Source organism: Gracilinanus agilis, chromosome 3 (genome assembly GCF_016433145.1).
Source record: "Gracilinanus agilis isolate LMUSP501 chromosome 3, AgileGrace, whole genome shotgun sequence".
Classification (NCBI taxonomy): Eukaryota; Metazoa; Chordata; class Mammalia; order Didelphimorphia; family Didelphidae; genus Gracilinanus; species Gracilinanus agilis.
In genome coordinates this window covers 509,303,482-509,325,858 of record NC_058132.1, presented here as the reverse complement: position 1 = coordinate 509,325,858, position 22,377 = coordinate 509,303,482, and the positions used below count along the sequence as shown (strand labels likewise).

At 39.4% G+C, this 22,377-nt stretch overlaps 1 protein-coding gene across 2 annotated transcripts in view; it reads left to right on the top strand.

Annotated features, from left to right (window-relative positions):
* NAXD (NAD(P)HX dehydratase) overlaps positions 1 to 22,174 on the top strand; it is a 73,566-nt gene extending 51,392 nt beyond the window's left edge. Inside the window, exons 10-11 of one of the 2 annotated variants that reach the window (XM_044670527.1) lie at positions 20,542 to 20,662; positions 21,834 to 22,174. In XM_044670527.1, coding sequence (XP_044526462.1) covers positions 20,542 to 20,662; positions 21,834 to 21,984 — 272 coding nt within the window. In that variant the 3' untranslated portion in view covers positions 21,985 to 22,174. Of the gene's footprint in view, positions 1 to 17,279; positions 17,475 to 20,541; positions 20,663 to 21,833 lie in introns of those variants that run through there. The other variant, XM_044670528.1, reaches the window with a different exon arrangement.
* The last annotated feature ends 203 nt before the right edge of the window (positions 22,175 to 22,377 follow it).

Here is a 22,377-nt window from a genome sequence, read left to right as displayed (position 1 = left end):
CTGTGATAGAGTAATTATTTGTTTTCTTGTTGCCTATTCTTTCAGTTTCTTTTTCTTGTCTTATTGCTATAACTACCATTGTAACATAATATTGAATAATGTTATAATAATACTACTTCTCTACTAGATGTATGTAGATGAAGTATAGACAGAGGATAGGATGAAACCTCTCTCCTTTATAACAGTGCCCAGGCAGGATCCTTTAGGTCAATGGATGATATCCCTTCAGGACCCACCTGGGGTTAATTGATATTATATAATGGGCTCTTTAGCTTGGTAATGTTGGTATCTGACTGCGTCTCTCCCTTCCCAAAGAAGCTATGAATAACCACTTCAGGAAGGTACTTTAAAACTTTGATTGCATTTAAACAAAGAAGGATAATGGGATTGGATAGAGGTATTGGGAGACTCTAATTAATTTGGTAATGATGAATCCCTAAACTGTAGGCAAGTAATGAATCAGGATGGTTAGCTGCTCTCTGTACCAGCCTGGCCACAGCCACACCAGAGTAGGCAAACTGCTGCTTGATGTTTCAGCTTCTTCTTCACTAGATGATAAGCCTAACCAGTCTTGAGATATCCACCCTTTCCACCCTCTTCTTCTTCTCCTGCACACTTCCCGGATCCCTCCCGGGGCCCTGGGAAACCTAGATAACTAAGATGATTGACTTCCTAATTTCTAGGGGCAGAAGAATCAGAGATGATGGTCTGGGTACAGGTTGTTGATGGTACAGGAACAAACAGGAGGAGCTTGCAAGGCTGAGTCTGCGAGTCTCAATCCCACAAAAGACCAGGATCCACTGATCTCAGATCTCAGGGAAAGAAAGGAACTCCTGCCAGGGCTGCCAGGGTGGTTTTATACCCCCCTGGGCCAACTGCCCTCTCCTGTGTCCGCACACCCCTCTGGGAACATTCCGACATCCAATGGATCCACCTGTCAATCACAGTGTGGACTCCTGGCTCCCAGAGATTCAATAGAACAATAAGAATTGTGATAATGAACATTCTTGCTTTATCTCTGATCTTACTGGTAAAGCTTCTAGTTTATTCCCATAGGAAATGCTTTCTCGTGGTTTTAGCTAGACACTACTCTTTAAGAAAAGCTTCATTTATTCTAAGTCTTTCTAGTGCTTTTAATAGAAGTTGTCAAAATTTTGTCAAAAACTTTTCTGCATTTTGCAATATAATCATGATTTTTATTGGGGGGGCATTGTTATTGATATGGTTGATTCTGTTTATAGTTTTCCTAATATTGAACCAGCCCTGCATTACTGGTATAAATTTGCCTGGTCATAGTGTTTCATCTTTGTTATATGTTGTTTATATTTATTTAAGAATTTTGCATCAATATTACTTAGGAAAATTGGTTTATTGTTTTCTTTCTCTGTGTTGCACTCTATGCTGTAGGTTTCAAAACCATATTTGTGTTATAAAAAGAATTTTATGACTTTTTTTCCTTCCTTCTTTTCCTGTTTTCCCAAATTGTTTATATAGCATTGGTATGAATTGCTCTTTAAATATTTGATAGAATTTGACATAAATCTATCCAGTCCTGAAAATTTTTTCTTAGGGAGCTCATTTATGGCTTATTCAATTTATTTTTCTAAGAAAGGATTGTTTAAGTATTTATTTCCTCTTCTATTAATATGAGCCATTTATATTAATCTGTTTCATTTAGATTGTCAGTTTTATTGGCAGATAATTGGGTAAAATAGCTCTCAATAATTGTTTTACTTTTCCTTTTCATTGGTAGTGCATTCACTCTTTTTATTTTAATACTGGTAGTTTGATTTTTTCTTTCTTTTTAAAAATCATATTAACCAATAGTTTATTTTATTTTTTTGTTTTCATAAAAACAGCTCCTACTTTTATTTATTAATTCATTGAGGTTTTTACTTTGAATTTTATTCATCTCTCGTATGGTTTTCAGAATTTCTATTTTGATGTTTAATTGGGGCTTTTTTACTCTGTTCTTTTTCTAGTTTTATTACTTGCATGCCCAGGTCATTGAGCTTCTCTTTCTCTCTTTTATTGATGTAAACATTTAAAGACATAAAGTTTTCCCTAAGTACTGCTTTGGCTACTTCCCGCAAATTTTGACACATTGTCTCATTATTTTTATTATCTTTAATGAAGTTATTGATTGTTTCTATGATTTGTTCTTTGACTCACTCCATTCTTTATAATGATATTAGTTTCCAATTAAATTGTTTTTAAACTCTTACCTTCTGTCTTAGCATCAAAACTGTGTATTGAATTCAAGGCTGAAGAGCAGTAAGGACTAGGCAGTGAGAGTTAAGTGACTTGCCTAGGGTCACACAGCTAGGAAGTGACTGAGGCCAGATTTGAATCTAGGACCTCCCATCTATAGACCTGACTTTCTACCTGACTTTCTATTCACTGAGCTACCTAGCTGTCTCCTCTAATTAATTTTTCATCTATGTTTTCTAAGGCCCGTTATTTTTTAAAATTAAGTTTATCTATTTAATTAATTAATTTAGAATATTTTCTCATGGTTACATGATTCATAATCTTTCCCTCCCCTCCTCCCACCCCCCTCCTGGGTTTTACATGTGTCATTGATCAAGATTTATTTCCATATTACTAACATTTGCATTAGGATTATTGCTTAGAATCTACATCCCCAATCATATCCCCATTGAATCATGTGATCAAGCAGTTGTTTTTCTTCTGTGTTTCTACTCCCCAGTTGTTTCTCTGGATGTGGATATCGTCCTTTCTCATAAGTCCCTCAGAACTGTCCTGTATCATTGCATTGCTGCTAGTACAGAAGTCCATTACATTTGATTTTACCACAGTGTATCAGTCTCTGTACAATGTTCTCCTGGTTCTGCTCCTTTCACTCTGCGTCAGTTCCTGGAGGTCATTCCAGTTCACATGGAATTCCTCCAGTTCATCATTCCTTTTAGCACAATAATATTCCATCACCAACAAATACCACAATTTGTTCAGCCATTCCCCAATCAAAGGGCATCCCCTCATTTTCCAATTCTTTGCCACCACAAAGAGTGTGGCTATAAATATTTTTGTACAAGTCTTTATCCTTATGATCTCTTTGGGTATGAACCCAGTAGTGGTATGGCTGGATCAAAGGGCAGACAGTCTTTTAAAGCCCTTTGGGCATAGTTCCAAATTGCCATCCAGAATGGTTGGCTCAATTCACAACTCTACCAGCAGTGCATTAATGTCCCAATTTTGCCACATCCCCTCCAACATTTATTACTTCCCTTTGCTGTCATGTTAGCTAATCTGCTAGGTATGAGGTGATACCTGTAATAAAAAGGGAAGAAAGTAAAGGTAAATAGGGGGTTTCAGGCCTTTGGTGGGAAAGGAGGGTGCAATAGTGGATTGAGGTGGTAAGAAGAGATGTAAGGGAATGGCTGAGTTTAGGAAAATAGAGGACAAGGCAGTATAATAAACTGTAAGGAAGATGGTGAGGTAATTAGGGAGGCAGCTGCAACGGGAAGACACTCAGACTAGAGACAGAAGTTACTGGGGAAGGAAGGCTGGACTCTTCCAGGGAAAATGGTATTTTCTACAAACACAAAGGTTAGAGCCAGTCAGAAGTGGTTTGAATCTCATTAGAGGGCTTTCTAGTCAGTTTCTCAAGTCCACAAAGAAGGAGTCCCAAGGCTCTTCCCTGTCAGTGAAACTGAAGGGTTTCCAGGAGGAAGTATGGAGACAACTACTTCCTCCCAAGATGGATGCCTCCAGCTTCCCTCAGGAAAATAAAGAGAATAATTCCTTCCCTCCTTCAACCCTCACTTATCGTCGAGCCAATGATTTAGCAAAGGGTTCCATTAGGTAACATGGGGTAAGTTTCAGGGTTGATTATAAAGGAGAGAGGAGTTCAGGGTTTCCCTAACAGCTGCTAGGGAGAAGCTCAAGGAGGGGGAGGATCACAGAAATGGCTTGGACTGAGAGAGATTGCTCTCTCTCAGCCAGGGAAGTTTGGCTGCCCTTGAGGTTAGCGAATACTAAAACAATAAAGCAGGGGATAGTTTGTTTCAAGGGTAAGCCCTACTTGTCTGTGGGGAACTAAATTCTTGAAGTCCAGTTGACACAACCCAAAAATCCACCCTTCTCCCAAAACCCACAAGAAAATCAGGAAGGTAATAGGGGAATGATATAGGGAAGATCAGGGAAGGTCCAGAGAAGTTAGCTAAGCTCCAAATGTCCAAAGACAAAAGCACAGATTCAAGGCAAGGTTTCAGGTCGAAGGCAGAGCCCAGTTCTCTCCTCCGCTCTTCACAAGCTTCTGGGACCAACTGTCCTTTGTCAGAGTTCTAAGGCTGGCTAACTGCCAGAAATTCTACAGTTGGGTTATGCAAGGGTAAAAGCCTTGATTGCATCTCTGCATTACATACCTCAGAGTTGTTTTGATTTGCATTTCTCTAATTATAAGAGATTTAGAACACTTTTTCATGTGTTTGTTGATAGTTTTGATTTCTTTATCTGAAAATTGCCTATTCATATCCCTTGTCCATTTATCAATTGAGGAATGGCTTGATTCTTTGTACAATTGATTTAACTCCTTATAAATCTGAGTAATTAGATCTTTGTTGGAGGTTTTTGTTATAAAGATTTTTTTTTTCCCCAATTTGTTACTTCCCTTCTAATTTTGGTTGCATTGGTTTTGTTTGTACAAAACCTTTTTAATACAATGTAATCAAAATTATTCATTTTACATGTTGTAAATATTCTCCACCCCTTGCTTGGTCTCAAAATCTTTCCTTTCCCATAGTCTGACAGGTAAACTATTCTATGTTCACCTAATTTATTTATACTTTCCTTCTTTATATTGAAGTCATTCACCCATTCTGAATTTATCCTAGTGTAGAGTGTGAGATGTCGATCTAAACCTAATCTTTCCCATACTGTTTTTCAATTCTCCCAGCAGTTTTTGTCAGATAATAGATTTTTGTTCCCATAGCTGGGATCTTTGGGTTTATTGTACACTGTCTTTCTGAGGTCATTTACCCCAAGTCTATTCCACTGATCCTCCCTTCTGTCTCTAAGCCAGTACCATATTGTTTTGATGACCACTGCTTTATAGGACAGTTTAAGATCTGGTACTGCTAGACCCCTCTCCTTCACATTTTTTTTTCATTAGTTCCCTTGATATTCTTGATCTTTTGTTCTTCCAAATGTACTTTGTTATAATTTTTTCTAATTCAGTAAAAAATTTCTTAGTAGTTTGATAGGTATGGCACTGAATAAGTAAATTAATTTGAGTAGGATGGTCATTTTTATTATGTTAACTCATCCTACCCATGAGGAACTAATGTTTTTCCAATTGTTTAGATCTAGATTTAATTGTGTGGAAAGAGTTTTGTAGTTGTGTTCATATAATTCCTGTGTTTGTCTTGGCATATAGATTCCTAAATATTTTATATTGTCTAGGGTGATTTGCTGCTTGAATTACCTCTATTAAATAATAGAGGTGATAATGGGCATCCTTGTTTCACTCCTGATCTTATTGGGAAGGCTTCTAATTTAGCCCCTTTGCAGATGATGCTTGATGATGGTTTTAAATACTGTTTATTATTTTTAGGGAAGGCCCTTCTATTCCTGTACTTTCTACTATTTTCAATAGGAGTGAGTATTGTATTTTGTCAAAGACTTTTTCTGCATCTATTGAGATAATCATGTGATTTTTGTTCGTTTGTTTGTTGATATGGTCAACTAGGTGGATGGTTTTCCTAATATTGAACCATCCTTGCACTCCTGGTATGAATCCCACCTGATCATTATGAATAACCTTCGTGATCACTTGCTGGAGTCTTTTTGATAGTACTCTATTTTAGATTTTTGCATCAATGTTCATTAAAGAGATTAATCTGTAGTTTTCCTTCTCTGTTTTTGATCTATCTGGCTTTGAGATCAGTACCATATTTGTATCATAAGGAATTTGGTACAACTCCTTCTTTGCTTATTATTTCAGATAGTTTATATAGTATTGGGATTAGTTGTTATTTGAATGTTTGATAGAATTCACTTGTAACTCCATCTGGTCCTGGGGATTTTTTCTTAGGGAATTTTTTGATGGCTTGCTTGATTTCTAATTCTGATATGGGATTTAAATATTCTATTTCCTCTTCTGTTAATCTAGGTAATTTATATTTTTGTAGATATTCATCCATATCACCTATTTGTTGCTGTATAATTGGGCAAAATAGTACCTTAATTTTCTCTTCATTAAAGATGAGGTCGCCCTTTTCATGTTTGATACTGTTACTTTGGTTTTCTTCTTTCCTTTTTTTTTAAATTATATTGGGGCAGCTGGGTAGCTCAGTGGAGTGAGAGTCAGACCTAGAGACAGGAGGTCCTAGGTTCAAACCCGGCCTCAGCCACTTCCCAGCTGTGTGACCCTGGGCAAGTCACTTGACCCCCATTGCCCACCCTTACCAATCATCCACCTAGGAGACAATATACCGAAGTACAAGGGTTTAAAAAAAATTATATTTACCAGTACTTTATCTATTTTATTTTTTTCAAAGTACCAGCTCTTTTAATTTTCTCTTCATTAAAGATGAGGTCGCCCTTTTCATGTTTGATACTGTTACTTTGGTTTTCTTCTTTCCTCTTTTTTAAATTTTCTCTTCATTAAAGATGAGGTCGCCCTTTTCATGTTTGATACTGTTACTTTGGTTTTCTTCTTTCCTCTTTTTTAAATTTTCTCTTCATTAAAGATGAGGTCGCCCTTTTCATGTTTGATACTGTTACTTTGGTTTTCTTCTTTCCTTTTTTTTAAAATTATATTTACCAGTACTTTATTTTATTTTTTTCAAAGTACCAGCTCCTAGTCTTATTTATTAATTCAATAGTTCTTTTACTTTCAATTTTATTAATTTCTCCTTTACTTTTTAAGATTTCCAATTTAGTTTGTATCTAGGGATTTTTTATTTGTTCTCTTCCTAGTTTTTTAATTTGCATGCCCAATTCATTGACCTCTTCCCTCTCTGATTTGTTGATATATGCACTCAGGGCTATAAATTTTCCCTGAGTACTGCTTTGGCTGCATCCCATAGATTTTGATATGATGTCTGTAATGGGGAAAATAGGAAACTTAAAATAAGGCAGAATATATGACAGTTTGAAGAGATCTTGGACTTCATGGACATTCCATAATAGAATGAAGCCAGGGTTCGAAAAGAGAGAGTGTTTTTGGCAAAGCTGAAGGGAGGAGGTCTTGGCTGTGTGTCCAGCTTTGCCAAGTATCCAAGGAGCAGACAGAGTGTGATTTCACTGAGAAGAAGATAACTTCAATCAACTATTGTGGCCTAGGTAGAGGGAAGGTCTTGGTTATCTGCTGGTGGAAAGCAGATTTATCTACTTTACTCCCTAGAGCATTTGTGGATTAACTGGCTGTGTATAGGGCTTGTTCCTGGTTCCTGTGACATCTGTGATATCATCTTGGAGCACCATGGACCAGTGTAGTGAGAATCCCACCTCTCCAGCCCTCTCTTATTCTACTTAGAGATATAGTTTAGTTTAGACCTTAGTTTAGTTAAGTCATTTGGGTTATTCTATAGTGTAGCAAACCCTTCTCTTCCACTTTCCTTATTTATATCAATAAAACCAGTTTATTTGTACTTCCTGAATCCTCTAAGCCATAAAGAACCCACATCTTGAAGTTATCTACATCACTGGTTTTCCCTGACTGATAGATTGTCAGTTAACTGACCAGAGTCAGTTAACTGACCAACTGTCATTCCCCAAACCTCACATCCCTATTTGGTTTCCCTGTGTTTACCTGTCAGTCCTTCCCTTTGTGAGGTGTGGGAGTCTCCCCAGTTTGTCTGGAACCCAGTTATTCCCCTATCCCCAGTATTTTCTTTTTCATGTCTCATCATTGTCATTCTCTTCAATGAAATTATTAATTGTTTCTATGTTTTGTTCTTTAACCAACCAATTTTGGAGAATCATATTATTTAATTTCCAATTAATTTTTAATTTGCCTCTCCATGTACCCTTACTAATTATTATTTTTATTGCATTATGATCTGAAAAGGTTGTATTTATTATTTCTGCTTTTTCGCATTTGTTTGCAATGTTTTTATGCCCTAGTACATGGTCAGTCTTTGTGAATGTAACATGTGCTGCTGAAAAGAAGGTGTATTCTTTTTTGTCCCTATTTATTTTTCTCCATATATCTATTAACTAATTTTTCTAAGATTTCATTCACATTTATGACCTCTTTCTTATTTATTTTTTGTTTTGATTTGATCTGATAGAGGAAGGCTCAGGTCTCCCACTACTATAGTTTTACTATTTATTTTCTCCTTAAGCTCCAATAGGTTCTCCTTTAAAAATTTGGATACTATTCCATTTGGTGCATACATGTTGAGTACTGATATTTCCTCAGGATGTAATTACTGTCCCTATCTCTTTTAATCAGATATATTTTTACTTTGGCTTTGTCAGATATCATAATTGCAACTCCTGCTTTCTTTTTCTCAGTTGATGCCCAATAGATTTTACTCCATCCTCTTACCTTTACCCTGTGTGTGTCTACCTGCTTCGTATGTGTTTCTTGTAGAGGAATTTGGTAAGATTTTGATTTCTAATCCACTCTATTATTTGCTTCCATTTTATGGATAAGTTTATCCCATTCACATTCAGAGTTATGATTACCACTTGTGTATTCTCCATCATTGTGATTTCCTCTCCTAGTGCTGCCCTTTCTTCTTTTACTGTTTCCTTCTACACCAGTGTTTTGCTTTTAATCAATCCCTCTTATCCCCATCCTTATTTTACTTCCCTTCCCACCCCCTCCCTTCTTATTCTCCTTTTTTTTTCTTTAGAATCTATTAAATTCCTTACCCCCTCTCTTTCCCTTTCTTTTGGTACTCCTCCCCCAAATCCCCACCTTGGTTTTTCCCTCTCAACTTCCCTGTAGGGTAAAATAAAATTCTATGTCCCAAAGGATCTAGATGTTCTTCCCTCTCAGAATTGATTTCACTGAGAGTAAGGATTTAGTATTACCTATTAACACTCTCTTCCTCTCCTTCTTATAATAGTATTCTTACCCTCCCCCTCCCATGCACCTCTTTATGTGGTATAATTTATCCTATTTTTCTTCTTCAAGTTTCTCTTGGTGCCATCTTCTCCCCATCCCCTTTTTTTTACATATCATCTTAAACCACTTAATACCTCAACCTCTACCTATAAATAATTCTTCTAACTACTATGATAGTCAATACAGTTTTTGAGAGTTACAAATATCATTTTTCCATATAGGAATATAAATAATTTGAGCTTACTCAAGCCCTTACAATTTTTTTCCCCTCTTTCTTATTTACCTTTTCACATTTCTCTTGAATGTTATATTTGGACATCAAATTTTCTATTTAGTTCTGGACTTTTCTTTACAAATACTTAGAAATCTTCTATATTGTTAAATGCCCATACTTTCCCCTGGAAGTATATAGACAGTTTTGATGGGTAAGTGATCCTTGGTCGTAGAAGACCCATTTCTCTTGCCTTTCTGAATATCATATTCCAAGCCTCGTGGTCCTTTAGTGTAGAAGCTGCCAGATTTTGTGTAATCCTCCCTGGGACTCATTGATATCTGAATTGTCTCTTTCTATCTTCTTGCAATATTTTCTCCTTGGCTTGAAAGCTCTTAAATTTGGCAGTTACATTTCTGGGGGTTGTCTTTTGAGGGTTTAATATAGAGGGTGATCTATGGACCCTTTCAATGTCTATTTTGCCCTCTTGTTCAAGAATATCAGGGCAATTTTCTTGGATAATTTCTTGTAATATGATGTTGAGGCTTCTGTTTTTTCTAGTTTTTCGGGTAGACCTATGATTCTCAAATTGTCTCTCCTGGACTTGTTTTCCCAGTTTTCTCAATGAGATATTTCATGTTTCCTTCTATTTTGTCATTCTTTTGACATTGCTTTATTAATTCTTGCTGTCTTATGAGATCATTAGCTTCTACTTGCCCAATTCTAGTCTTAAAAGCCTGGTTTTCAGCTATAATCTTTTGATTTTCCTTTTCATGCTTTTCGTGGCTTCTAGCAGGCCAATTCTGGTTTCCAATTTGCTTATTATTTCATGTTGTTTCTGTGCCACTTTTTCTAAGTGGCAGATTCTGTCTTTTTAAACTGTTATTTTCATTTTGAATTACTTGCATTTCTTTCTCCCATTTTTCTCCCCATTGTTCCTCCATCTTTCTTACTTGGTTCTTAAACTCCAATTTGAGTTCCTCTAGAGCTTGTGACCAATTTCCTTTTTTTTTTTAAAAAAGTTTGGATGTGTTTGCTTGTTTTCACTCTCTGCTGTCACCTCTGTAGTCTGCTGGTTTTCTCTATAGAAGTTCTCCAGGGTCAGAGGCTTTTTATATTTTTTTTTTTTTGGTAGCTGTAGATTGTAGTTCTTGGGTGTTGACAGCTATTGCTGTATTAGTTTTATCGTCCCTTCTCAGTCAGAAGTCTGAGGGATGAGGGCTGGCAGCAATTGTAGAGCTGTTTTTGTTGCTGTGGGCAGCCCATCTCTGTACTATCTTCTGTGCTCCGCAGGTCCCAAGTCTTACTGCCAAGGCTTTGCACTGTCCTCAAAGGTAAGACTGTGTTGCCCTTAGCCAGCTCCAAAGAATTTCTAAATTCTAAATTGCCCTGGCATTCACTCTGACTCTGGTGTGGCAGGTGGTATGAGTGGGAGATCAACTTGCACTTTGGTAGGTGTAATTTTACCCCCTTATAGTGTGGAAATTCCCAAACCCTGCCTACTCTCAAGGCTGTACCTGTGGCAGAGCCCCTTTCCTCATCTGATTTTGATTTTTGTCCTTTTGAGACGCTTTGTTGAGTGATCAGTAGTAGAAAGAGTCATGAAGTTCCTTCTGCACTGCACTCATCTTAGCCTCTAAGGTCCTTTATTGAATGTAGTTTTTGTTGCATTATGTTTTGGAAATTTAATTTTATTTATTAATTTTTATTTATTTTTTTCTGCTTTTCTGCATTTATGAGGTTTTTAATGCCCTAATAAATTTTCAACTTTTATGAGGGTGCCATATACAATGGAGAAAAAAAGTATATTCTTTTCCATTCCCATTCAGTTATTTCCAAAAGATTGTCATATTTAACTTTTCTAAAGTTCTATTCATCTATTTAACTTTCGTAGTTATTTTATCATTAGATTTGTCTAGTTCTGAGAGGAGTAAATTGAGTCCCCTCCCTAGTATAGTTTTAATGTCTATTACCTCTGCTAATTCATTTAACTTTTCCTTTAATAATTTAGATGCTATGCCAATTGGTGCACATATGTTTAGTATTGATATTACTTCATTGTCTATGGTACCTTTTAGCAAAATGTAGTTACCCTGATTATCTCTTTTAGTGGGTCTCTTTTGGATTTTATTTTGTCTAGATCATGATGGCCATCTTTACATTTTTTTTTTTTTTACTTCAGATAATAGAAAATAATAGATTCTATTTCAGTGCTTTAATTGTGTCTTTCTGTTTTGTTTGCTTCTTGTAAACAATGTATTTTTGGATTCTGGTTTCTAATCCATTTCTGCTCTCTGCTTCTGTTTTATAGCTGAGTTTTCTAGAGGGGATTTCCTTGTCAGACACATTAGTAAAATTTCTTGACCTCTTAAAAAAAATACACTCATATTTTATTGATGCTTTTTCTTTTTCATGTCATTACTTCTTTACACTGACTTCCCCTTCATCTACAATTAACTTTCCTTTATAACAAATAAACGTCATCAAACAGAACAAATCACCGTATCAGCCCTGTGTGAAAACATGTACCTCAGGCGGGATGAGCCTGAGGGGGCAGGACTGTGTCCCATCTGTTGTCTGTTCACTTCCAAAGACTTTCATTGTTGTTTTTCCTGGATGTTGCTGTGGCCATTGAATAATTTGATTACTTGGTCGTGCTTACGTCATCCTGCATCATTTCATTTTAAGCCTCCCCAAGTATCTCTTAGTATTTCACATTTGTCATTTCTTTACGGTATGGTACCATAAAAAGCCTTTACATGCCTAGATAACAGCTTTTCCCTCCCTTCCCCAGAGAGTGGAATCCTGCTTTGTCTCTGGTCTTTTGCTCAAATCCAGCCATTACTTTCCGTGCTGCGAGCTGGCAGGGGTAGGCACATATCAGATTATACAGGGGTGGCTCCTGCCTATTCCAGGCCCCCCTTTAGTGTTAACATTATCAATAAATTTCTGTAGACATCAGAAACAGCTATTTCAGTTTTGTGACTCAGAGCTACTATGCGTTGATTCATTTTTTTAGTTCTCTTTTGTTTTTATTTCCCCATTATTTCTAAATACGTCCCTTCCTTCCCCATCCAACCGAGTTAAGTGCTGTTCACAAGTCAAGACGCCAGAATGTTATGGAACAGGAAATGAATGTGAGAAGTCTTTTTGTTCTGTACCAACCTGCGTGTAGGTTGGTGAATGAAAATAGATTGTACTTGCTTTCCTTTCATGTCCTGTAAAACTTGATAGAAATGATCATTCTGGACTCAGGTGTCCTCCTGTGCTGCTGTCACTATGTACCAACGCTTTCTCCCCAGGTGCCCAGTGGAGGCTGCTGGCTCATCTCCAGAGGTGCCAATGCCCCTGCCTGCAGATAGGGCAGCTCACCTGGCCAACTTTCTGTTTAAAAACAACAACAAAAAAAAAAAAAAAAAAAAAAAACACAAGAAGGCAGTGTGGGTGGCTCAGTGGATTGAGAGTCAGTCCTAGAGAGGGGAGGTCCTGGGTTCCAATCTGGCCTCAGACACTTCCCAGCTGTGTGACCCTGGGCAAGTCACTTACCCCCCATTGCCTACCCTTACCACTCTTCTGCCTTGGAGCCAGTACACAGCATTGATTCCAGGATGGAAGGTGAGGGTTTTATTGGAAGGTGAGTTATTAATTTCTGGAACTTGTGGCCTGCTCAGACAGAAAAAAGAAGTTAGATGAATTTGGAAAATACACCCCTGGTGTGGCAGGGAGTTGATGTTGTAGTTGGTGGCAGGCTTCAGTCATCTAAACATTTGCTGGAGCCACAGCAAAGGAGCTCCAGATGTCTTACTTTTCCTTAGAGATCACTTCCCCCCTCAGGAGGTAGAGGAAACAACAAAAAAAACTCTAGAATTCTCAATAATAGGCAGAAACTGGTGGGATGGCAGGAAATATTTGGGGAAATGACCTTATTAGACTTTGTGATAGAAAAGAAGAAAATCATGAATAGACTTTGACATGCATCTTTGACTTCAAAAAAGCAAATTTCGGGGAGGTCGGAAGAAAGGTAGGCTGGGTTCTAGCATCTCAAGTGCCTCACTGGTCATTTCCTCCTTAAGACCTCTGTGAGAGAGGAGGCTTCCCCAGTCTGTCGGACCTTCCTCCCTGCCAGGACCCTCAGCGGGTTGTCTTCCCCACAGAAGAATGTAAGCTCTTTGAGGATAGGGACTGTTGTGTTTATTTGTATTTCTATACCCAGCTCTTAGTACTAGTGAGTGCCTGGCTTACCATAAACATTTAATAAATGATCATTCTCTTCTCTCCCTGTCTGTCTGTCTGTACCCCACTCCCTGTCTCTCTCAGTCTCTCTCTCCCCTCTCTCTGTCTCTGTCTGTCTCCTTTCTTCCTTCTCTCTGTCTCTCTCCCTCCCTTCCTCCTTCCTCTCTGTGTCTCTCTCTCATTTTCCACATGCTCCCCTCTTCCCTTCTAGGATATAATTTGGGTTGTCATATAACTGACTTTGTGGTGGATAGTAAGCCTTTTCAAGAAGGAGTTTTATTGTATTTGATTTGCATTATGATTTTTCTCCAGCAAAAGTATGTTGACTTCTTCCATGATGTGGAGTGAACTTAACTTTGATTCCTGGGGAAAATATAGAAAGGATCATTCAAGAAGTATTTAGTGACCCTCTAGAAAGCCCAACAGTGTTCATTAAGAACAAGCTTTGCCAAACTAAATCTCATTTCTATTTTTTCTAGTATTACTAAACTAGTAAATACACTCATACAAAACCCAAATCCTACAATAAAACCAATTTACCAGATTTTAGCAAAGCTTTTTTTTTTAAAACCCTTACTTTCTGTCTTAGAATCAATACTATGCATCAATTCCAAGGTAAAAGAGTGGTAAGGGCTGAGCAATGGGGGCAAAATGACCTGCCCAGAGTCACATGGCTAGGAAATGTCCGAATCCAAATTTGAACCCAGAGCCTTTGGTCTCTAAGCCTGGCTCTCAATTCATTGAAACCCGGAGCTGTCCCCTAGCAAAGCTTTTGATAAAGTATCTCATACTATCCGTTTGCAGAATCCGGAGAGATGTAGATTACTAGTAACAGTTAGATTGAATAATTAGTTGGATAACTGGACTTATAGGGCAGTTAATGGATTTGTGCCCAGTTCTGTATAACATTTTATCAATGGCTTGGATAAATATGGTGGATTCACTCTTTGGGATCCCATCTGGGGTTTTCTTGGCAAAGATACCAGGGATGGACTCCCTGAGTCTAGCCACTCTGCTGCCCAGCTGCTTTCCTATTGGTGGCCCACCGTGTGCCCCGCACGTAGTTATTTAGTGTGCCGGGGCACCGCCGGAGCTTGGGACTCCCCCTCAGAGCCCTGAGCGGAGCCTGCGGGTGAGATGAAGCCTCCTGAGGCCAGGCGGGATGAGCACGGTTTGTCTAGAGAAGGCTTGATTGGGGAGCGCCAGAGCCAGCATTTTGGCAGTCATTTCAGCCTGCTTCAGGCCCGACCTTGGCAAAGCAGGACTAGGGCTTAGAGGCAGCCAGAAGTGGAGCAGGCTGCCTCGAGAGCTTCTCGGGCTCCCTCCTCAGCGGTCTTCAAACAGAACTCTGGCCCAGTCGGGGCTGCCGAAGCCAGGTGGGGCCTAGGCCGAGGCAGTCCTCCCCAACGCCGCCCCAGAACGGCTCTCTTCCTCGAAGAGCCCTGTGCCAACTTCGAGTGTCCTCCATCCCAAGGCCACCTTGCATCGACCTATTCTGTATCTATTTCCTTTTTATTCGCTTTCTATTTTACTGTTGGAAGGGCTCGTCTCCTCCCCCAAACCCTCATTCACCATAATAGCATATGTAGAGTGAATAGTTCCTTCTTGTCTCCCGGGAGCTTAGCCCAGTGCCTGTCCTGTGGAAGGCCCCCTCTGGATCCTTTTTATACTGTTCATTGACTGGTTTTATGGTGGGGACTCCTTTTGGACGAGACCACCACCGAAGCCTGTCCCAACTCTCAAATTCTATACTTCTGAGATATCAGATGTAAAATGTCTTCCCTCCAAGTATATGTAGATATTTAAAAATGTATTCAGCTTGTATCTTCTTTCTGTCTTTACCATACAAACGATATTTTAAAAAGCTTAAAACAAATGCATTGTGGGGGATGTGTATGAGAGGAAGAAGTAGGATATCTTTTGTGATTTTTAACTTTCTTACAGGGAAAAGAGAGAAGGAAGCTATGTTTGCTTTTTGCTAGTTCTCCTTGTGAATAATTTTTTAAAAAATGTTCTATAAATTCACTTTAACAAACCAATAGCCTTGGGTGTGAAATGAAAAATGAAAGTATTTCCATTACGGCTAACTTGATTTCTCCCCTCCCCCCCCCATACACAGTTTTTATTAGTTTTAGACCCTAGAGAGAAGCGAGGAGGCTTGATTTATGGCCCAAGTCTCCTCTATTTCTGGATGTCTGCTGGTTCTGGTGTATCCATTAGTAGTATTGGTATATTCCTTGATATTCTAGGATTTATACTTCAAGTTGCTGAATAACTTACTTTTGATAAATAGAAATATTTAAATTAAATAAATTAAATTAAATAGAAAAATTATCTTCTCAGGAAAGGAATAAATTCTCAAAATAGTTAGAAAGTTTGAAAGACTGCATACCTTTGGGGGGGGGGGGAAGCTGTGTGACTCAGTGAATTGAGAGCCAGGCCTAGAGATGGGAGGTCCTAGGTTCAAATTTTATCTCAGATGCTTCCTAGCTGGGTGACCCTGGGCAAGTCACCTAACCCCCATTGCCTAGACTTTACCACTTTCCTGTGTTAGAACCAATACACAGTATTGATTCTAAGATATAAGGTAGGACTTTAAAAAAAAATTAAAAGGGGGAACTATTTACCTTAGAATCTTTTTTTAAGTTTATTTAATTAACTAATTTAGAGTATTTTTCCATGGTTACATGATTCATGTTTTTTCCCTTCCCTCCTCCCATCCCCTCCCATAGCCTATGTGCAGTTCCGCTGGGTTTTACATGAGTCATTGATCAAGACCTATTTCCATATTAATATTTGGACTATGGTGATCATTTTGAGTAGTAGAATAATTTTTGAATTATTGTCTATGATCTCATTGATAAACATCTAAGATTTAAAAATAAAGAGTATCCTAAAATTCTCAATGCTGCTTTAAGATAGAAACACCATTTACAGGCCTATAATTAGGAGTTGCTTAATAAATTGTGACATACATATAATTCACATTTGCCTTAAATGAGTTATGTATTATTAAAATCAAAATTGGACTTTAATCCTGGCCTAAATTAACACTTCTCATAATCAATTTTAACACTTGATTATTCAAAACTGGTCTAGGGTTGTTTTTTTTTTAACTAAATGAGATGACTTTTTAAAATTACTTGTGGAAGTCTCTTGTTTGAATTTTCATTGAATTGATATTCCTATCCAAATCCTTTTAAAATTAACAAGTTTAATTCAATGACTGCCAGTAAATTCTGTTTAGAAGTCCTTGAAGATGAATTTAGGCTCTTTAGATTACAAAAGCAGTTAGGGTTTCAGAGGTTTACTAATCTTTAAAATCAGGTTTTTAGTCAGTATGTTCTACATTGGAGTCTTCTGAGATGTGTCTTTGGGCCTGAGCGTTGCTGAAAGTCAGAAATTGTCCTCCTAGCCTTCTCCCTGGGCAAGGGCAACTACTTGAGGCCTAGAGTGCAGATGGATCACCAAATGCCGACATTGTTTCACCCACAAATTATTCTTGTGATCTGCAATACTACAGTTTAAAAAAGGAAACAATTCTTGTGACTCAGTTCACTTCCTAGAAAGATCAGCACTTGTCAGTCATCTTGCCCTTGCAGATCCTAAATCCAAAACAGGCTCTTCCGTGCCTTCTGGCTAAGCCACCTGAGCCTGCCATTTCTCTGGGCTCCCCCTTGCCAGCTCCCATCAACAAGGATGAAAGGAAATGAAGAAAACAGGGGGCCCCCAGCAGACCCCCTAGGTTTAGTAGCTCTTTAAAACATGGCTGAGAAGGGCTTTCTGTCCTAGGAGAGCTCTGGGCCAGGACGGATAATAGAAACTTATCATTAAAGACAGCCCGTGCCAGTCGGACAAATCTGCCTCCGATTCTCTCCCAAGCAGCCACAATTAGGATGTTAGGATGTTCCAAAGAGGCCGATGAAGAGTTCACCACGAGGCTGAGTGAGGCGGTGTAAGTGTTATGGAACCCATTTTCAGGATGAGGTAAGTAAGTCTCAGAAGTGAAATGACGTGCCAGAATTCACCGAGATTTCCCGCCTCCCAGGATCCTGCTTTCCTACATAGCCATTTTGCACACTGATAACTTCCGGGTTGGGGCTGCCCTGGGGTTGGCTTCCAGCTTCCTGTTTTCCCCGTGATCACCACCGGAAGCTGCTCCAGCTGAGACTGCCCTGAGCAAAGTGGCGAGCCGGCAGCCCTCCGGACACCCCTAGGCAGTGTGAGGTCCCCGGGTTCAAGGTAGAATATCCCAGAGGCATGTAGGAGGCGCAGACTTCTCCCAGCCCTTGACAATGGACCCTTTTCCTTAGTCGAGTTCCGGAGCCTGTTCCCCAACAGGAGAAGCCGGGAGTATTTTGGTGCCTCAAAGTAAGATCACTTTTTACTTTGTTTCAATTAGGAGAGTAGCCGTTGGTTAAAGAAGCAATTAAGGAATAAGCCAAAGTGGGTGGCAAGTAGAGTAAACTCTTTAAAGTCGGTGCTTCACCCTCCTGTTGGCGTTGGCCCACTTCTCCGTTCTGTCTGGAAAAGTCTTCCCCAGCCATCCTGGGAAACATTTCAAAACTAGCCCTATCTCACAGCCATAGCGCATACCTCAGAGATCAAAGAAAGAAGAAAGAGTCTAATGTGCTGGCATCGTGCTGGCAAAGCACTAGGGTGTGTCCATCCACTGGGGAATGGTTGAACAAATTATGGCATATCAATGTAATGGAACACTTTTTTTTTTAAACTCTTACCTTCCATCTTTGGTTCTGAGCTTACCACTAGGCAATGGGGTTTAAGTGACTTGCCCAGGATCAGCTGGAAGTGTCTGAAGTCAAATTTGAACCCAGGACCCCCAGTCCCTAGGCCTGGCTCTCTATCCACTGAGACACCCAGCTGCCCCCAATACTATTGTGTTTTAAGACATGAAAGGGATTTCAAGGAGATGTGGGAAAACAGTTATGAACTGACATATAGTGAAGTGAGCAGAATCAGGAGAATGCGTACAATAATAACAATATAATGAAGACAAATACTTTGGAAATATTTAAGTATACTATCATTGCAAGTAATCATCATGGGCCAGAAAACCCATGATGAACTGTTGACAGAGAGATGATGGACTGAGTACAATTTGAGACATATTTTTAGGACACAGCCAATATGGCAGTTTGTTTTGTTTTATTTTCATTTGCTAAAAGTTTTTTCTTTCTTTTTTTCCAATTGAGGTAGTAGGTGGGAAGGAGATAAAGTAGGTTTTTGTGAATTGAAAAAAAAGAATGCCCTTTATCATATGGTGAACATGAGATATAGCCACTTTGTATGAGTGTTCTCTTCCAACAATGAACAATTCGGAAATATATTTTGCATTGCTTACTCATTCTGGGAAAGAGGAGGGAAGGGAGAGAGGCAGGAAGACAATTTGGATCTAACTCATGTGGGAAATTATTACATGCAATTGGTAAAATATCTTTTAAAAAGAGTGAGAGATAGAGACAGAGACAGAGAGAGTGTGTACCAGAATAACTGCTTCAACATTGAAAAAGTCAACATCCCAAAAACTCCCACTGGAATTACTTGTAAAACATTTTGACATATATGGTTTTTTTTACATTTTTTTTTAAAACCCTTAACTTCTGTGTATTGGCTCCAAAGTGGAAGAGTGGTAAGGGTGGGCAATGGAGGTCAAGTGACTTGCCCAGGGTCACACAGCTGGGAAGTGTCTGAGGCAGGATTTGAACCTAGGACCTCCCATCTCTAGGCCTGACTCTCAATCCCCGACATATATGTTTTTAAATGCACAGAAATACCACATAGGTGGCGTATCTACTTAGAATTATGGAGATTTAGAGCTAGGAATGACCTTATAAGTTATCCAAATCCTACTTCATTTTACAGATTATGAAATTTGAAACCTAGAGAAAAGAAATTCTTGCCTAAGGTTATACATAGTAGCCAATCCAAAAGCAGAGCTGATTTCTCATCCATTGAGTTTTTTAGTTAAACTAAGAAATCTTCTTTTGTCCTTTTTCTTTAGGGCTTCTTTGGGTAAGCTAAAGGGATACACTTAAATTTCACAAGGCATGAATTTCTATAGTCAGCATTAGAATTCTTAAATGTGTTTTTATTTTATGTTTTGGGACGCAGGATCTAAAAATATAGTGGAGGCTCCTGGGAAGTTATGATTTGCTATACATATATTAATGCTACACACATACATATATCAAAAGTAAGCCAGCTGTACTAGAGTGCTATTTCAGGACATCAGATTGTTACCATCTACAAAAAAGTATATATGGTATAAATATAAATAAGATTATATAAAATATTCAAAGTTTACTGAATGATTTAATTTTTTCCATTTTTTCTGACAGTTGATAAATGAGGTGCCTGTCTTGTGGTATAAAAAATTTGGAAGAAAATGTTTTTATTCTTTTATTTAGAAGCATGAAAGAAATGGTTTTAAAAGTTAAAGTAAAAAAATACAAGACATGGGAGTCCTCATAGTTGACAGGAGCTACCTATGACATCAAAGTAAATACTTCCAGGCATTTCTGAAGTATTTCAGTGTAGAATCTCCTTATCTTCAAAAGCATCCCCTAAACTTAATACATACACAAAGCATATTTATTTTCCTAACACTTTAGAAGGAAGTAAAGTTCTTTGGTATTTTTATCAATTTTTTTTCTTTCCTCTAATGATAAACCTATTTTACAGCCTAGGTACAATAATATAAAATGAGGAGAATTTCATGGAACGCAAATCTAAATGCTTCCCCCCAGTGCTTAGTACCATAAAAAGGATTTGTTTTTCAAAAACTTTACTGATATTCCTTTAAAAATAATAATACTTTATAGTGATTTTTAATCCTCCTTTCTCTATTTCTAATCATATTTTTGGAGGATAAGCATATTGCTTCCTTCCATTTGTTTATATTGTTTTTTTTAATGCAGCTTATAACTTGGTATTTCCCTATCTTCCCCCCTCCACCCCATTCTCCCTATTCCAAGGATTCAGAATTGTAAAATGTATAAGAAATCCACATTAACTCCTGTCTGTTTTTATTTAGTGTTTGTGTGTAGCCATGAGGGAAGCAGTCGAAGATGTGGTGGACAAGGAGACCTTCTGTCAGGCTCCCTAGGAGTCTTAGCACACTGGGCGCTTCTTGCTGGACCCGACAAAACAAATGGGTATGCTTCTTTTTTTTGCTTTATTTTACTGTGGTGGGCCAGTTCTTATACCAGCGGTGGTGAACCTATGGCGTGCCTGCCAAAAAAAGCACACAGTCCTCTCTGTGGGCATGCCTGCAGTCACCTGCCTGAGTGGGTTACTAGAAAGCCAGAGACTGGAGTGGAGCTGCTCCCCTCCCCCTCTCTACATTTGCTGAGGACTTTCCTCACTTCTCCAGTCCCTCTGCCCAGCAGCCAATGGGAGTGCTTCTGCCCTCCCCTGTCTGGAGTAAAGGGGGGAGGTTTGCAGGGAGAGGCACTTGGGGGGTGGGGGTGGCAATCCCCAGCCCAGGCACTCTGTCTCTAAAAGGTTCCAATCACTGCCTTGCTATGTGTTCTTCCTAACCACCACTCTTCCTCTCTCCTAGCCCAGTCTCCCAAGCAGTTGGTATCTGGTGCATTTTGGGCTCTTTTTAAAACAGTAAATAGAATATTAGGATAACTGTTAAGAATTCTAAATAGAAAATTAGTGTCACTGGGCGTTGTCTAAACTAACTGGATTTTGTAGATAAAAAAAGACTTCACAAATTGTTTTAGAGAGAACGCATGAAAATAGAATTTAAACATTTCTTTCAGTAATCAGAGGTTACTGTTAGATGATTTTAACTTCTAGCCAGAAAGCCTTCCCCCAGGGCTTCAAGGGGGCCGCTCAGAGGTAAACTTGGCTTCCTAACTGTGGCATTAGGGCACCAGCACGGTGGGTTTGCACCACCTCCTTTGGAAGTTTCCAGCTGGAGCCGAGCTGGACCCCCTGGAGTGGGTCTTTTATAGGAAAGGCAACTTGGGCAGCCCCAGCAGCCCTCAGACGGCCTAGGAGTTCCGGTCTGGGTGGAGGGAGTCGGGAGAGCTCAGCGCCCGGGTCCTAGAGCCAGAAGGGACCCAGAGGGCATGGGGCTCACCCTTCATTTTACAAATGAGGAAAAGGAGGCCTGGGGGAGTGGCGCGACTTGCCCAAAGTGACTAGATAGTCAATATCAGTCAGCCCATCAATGAACATTTATTAAGTCCCAACTAGAATATTAAGAGGCATTGAAGGGTAGGCCCGGTTTCACCACCATTTTTGTAAGGCTGTATTGAATGGTGTCAGGTCCGCGCCTCGTGGCTTTTTATTAATGGCCGCTTCTCTCTCTAGTCAGAACCCTTTCCTCGTGGCTGCATTCGGCGCCTGTTCTCTCACGCGGCAGTGTAACCGCCAGGCCTTTCAGAAGTACGGGCGCTCCATGACGGCTACCGACATGATCGCCGAGGTGGGGACGGCCTTCAGCAAGCTCTTTGAAACCTGAGGCGAGGAGCGCCGCGCTGGTGCCAGCAATGCCTCCGGCCGCAGCGCCCCCTGCTGGGGAGCCCGGAACGCCCCATGGCGAAGAGCAGGGACTGAGATGTAATGTAGATATTTCCGGAGAGTTTGGAATCCAGGAAGCGCTGGAATAAGATGTAGTTGTAGATGTTATAATAAAACCAAGCTGAAAGTTCTCTCACTTTTCCTAGTTATTCAGCACCGACAGGTCCAGAGAGGCGGCAGAACCGCCCCCTTCCCTCCGCAGGGGACCAGCCCTTGTGAGCGCTGGGGACTGCCCAGCCCCTGCAGCCTAGTGTATGGGGTGGGGGAGAGACGTAGCGGAGGCTAAAGTGTTCGAAGGAAGGCTGAAGGCAAAATTTGCATTTGTTCAATCAAA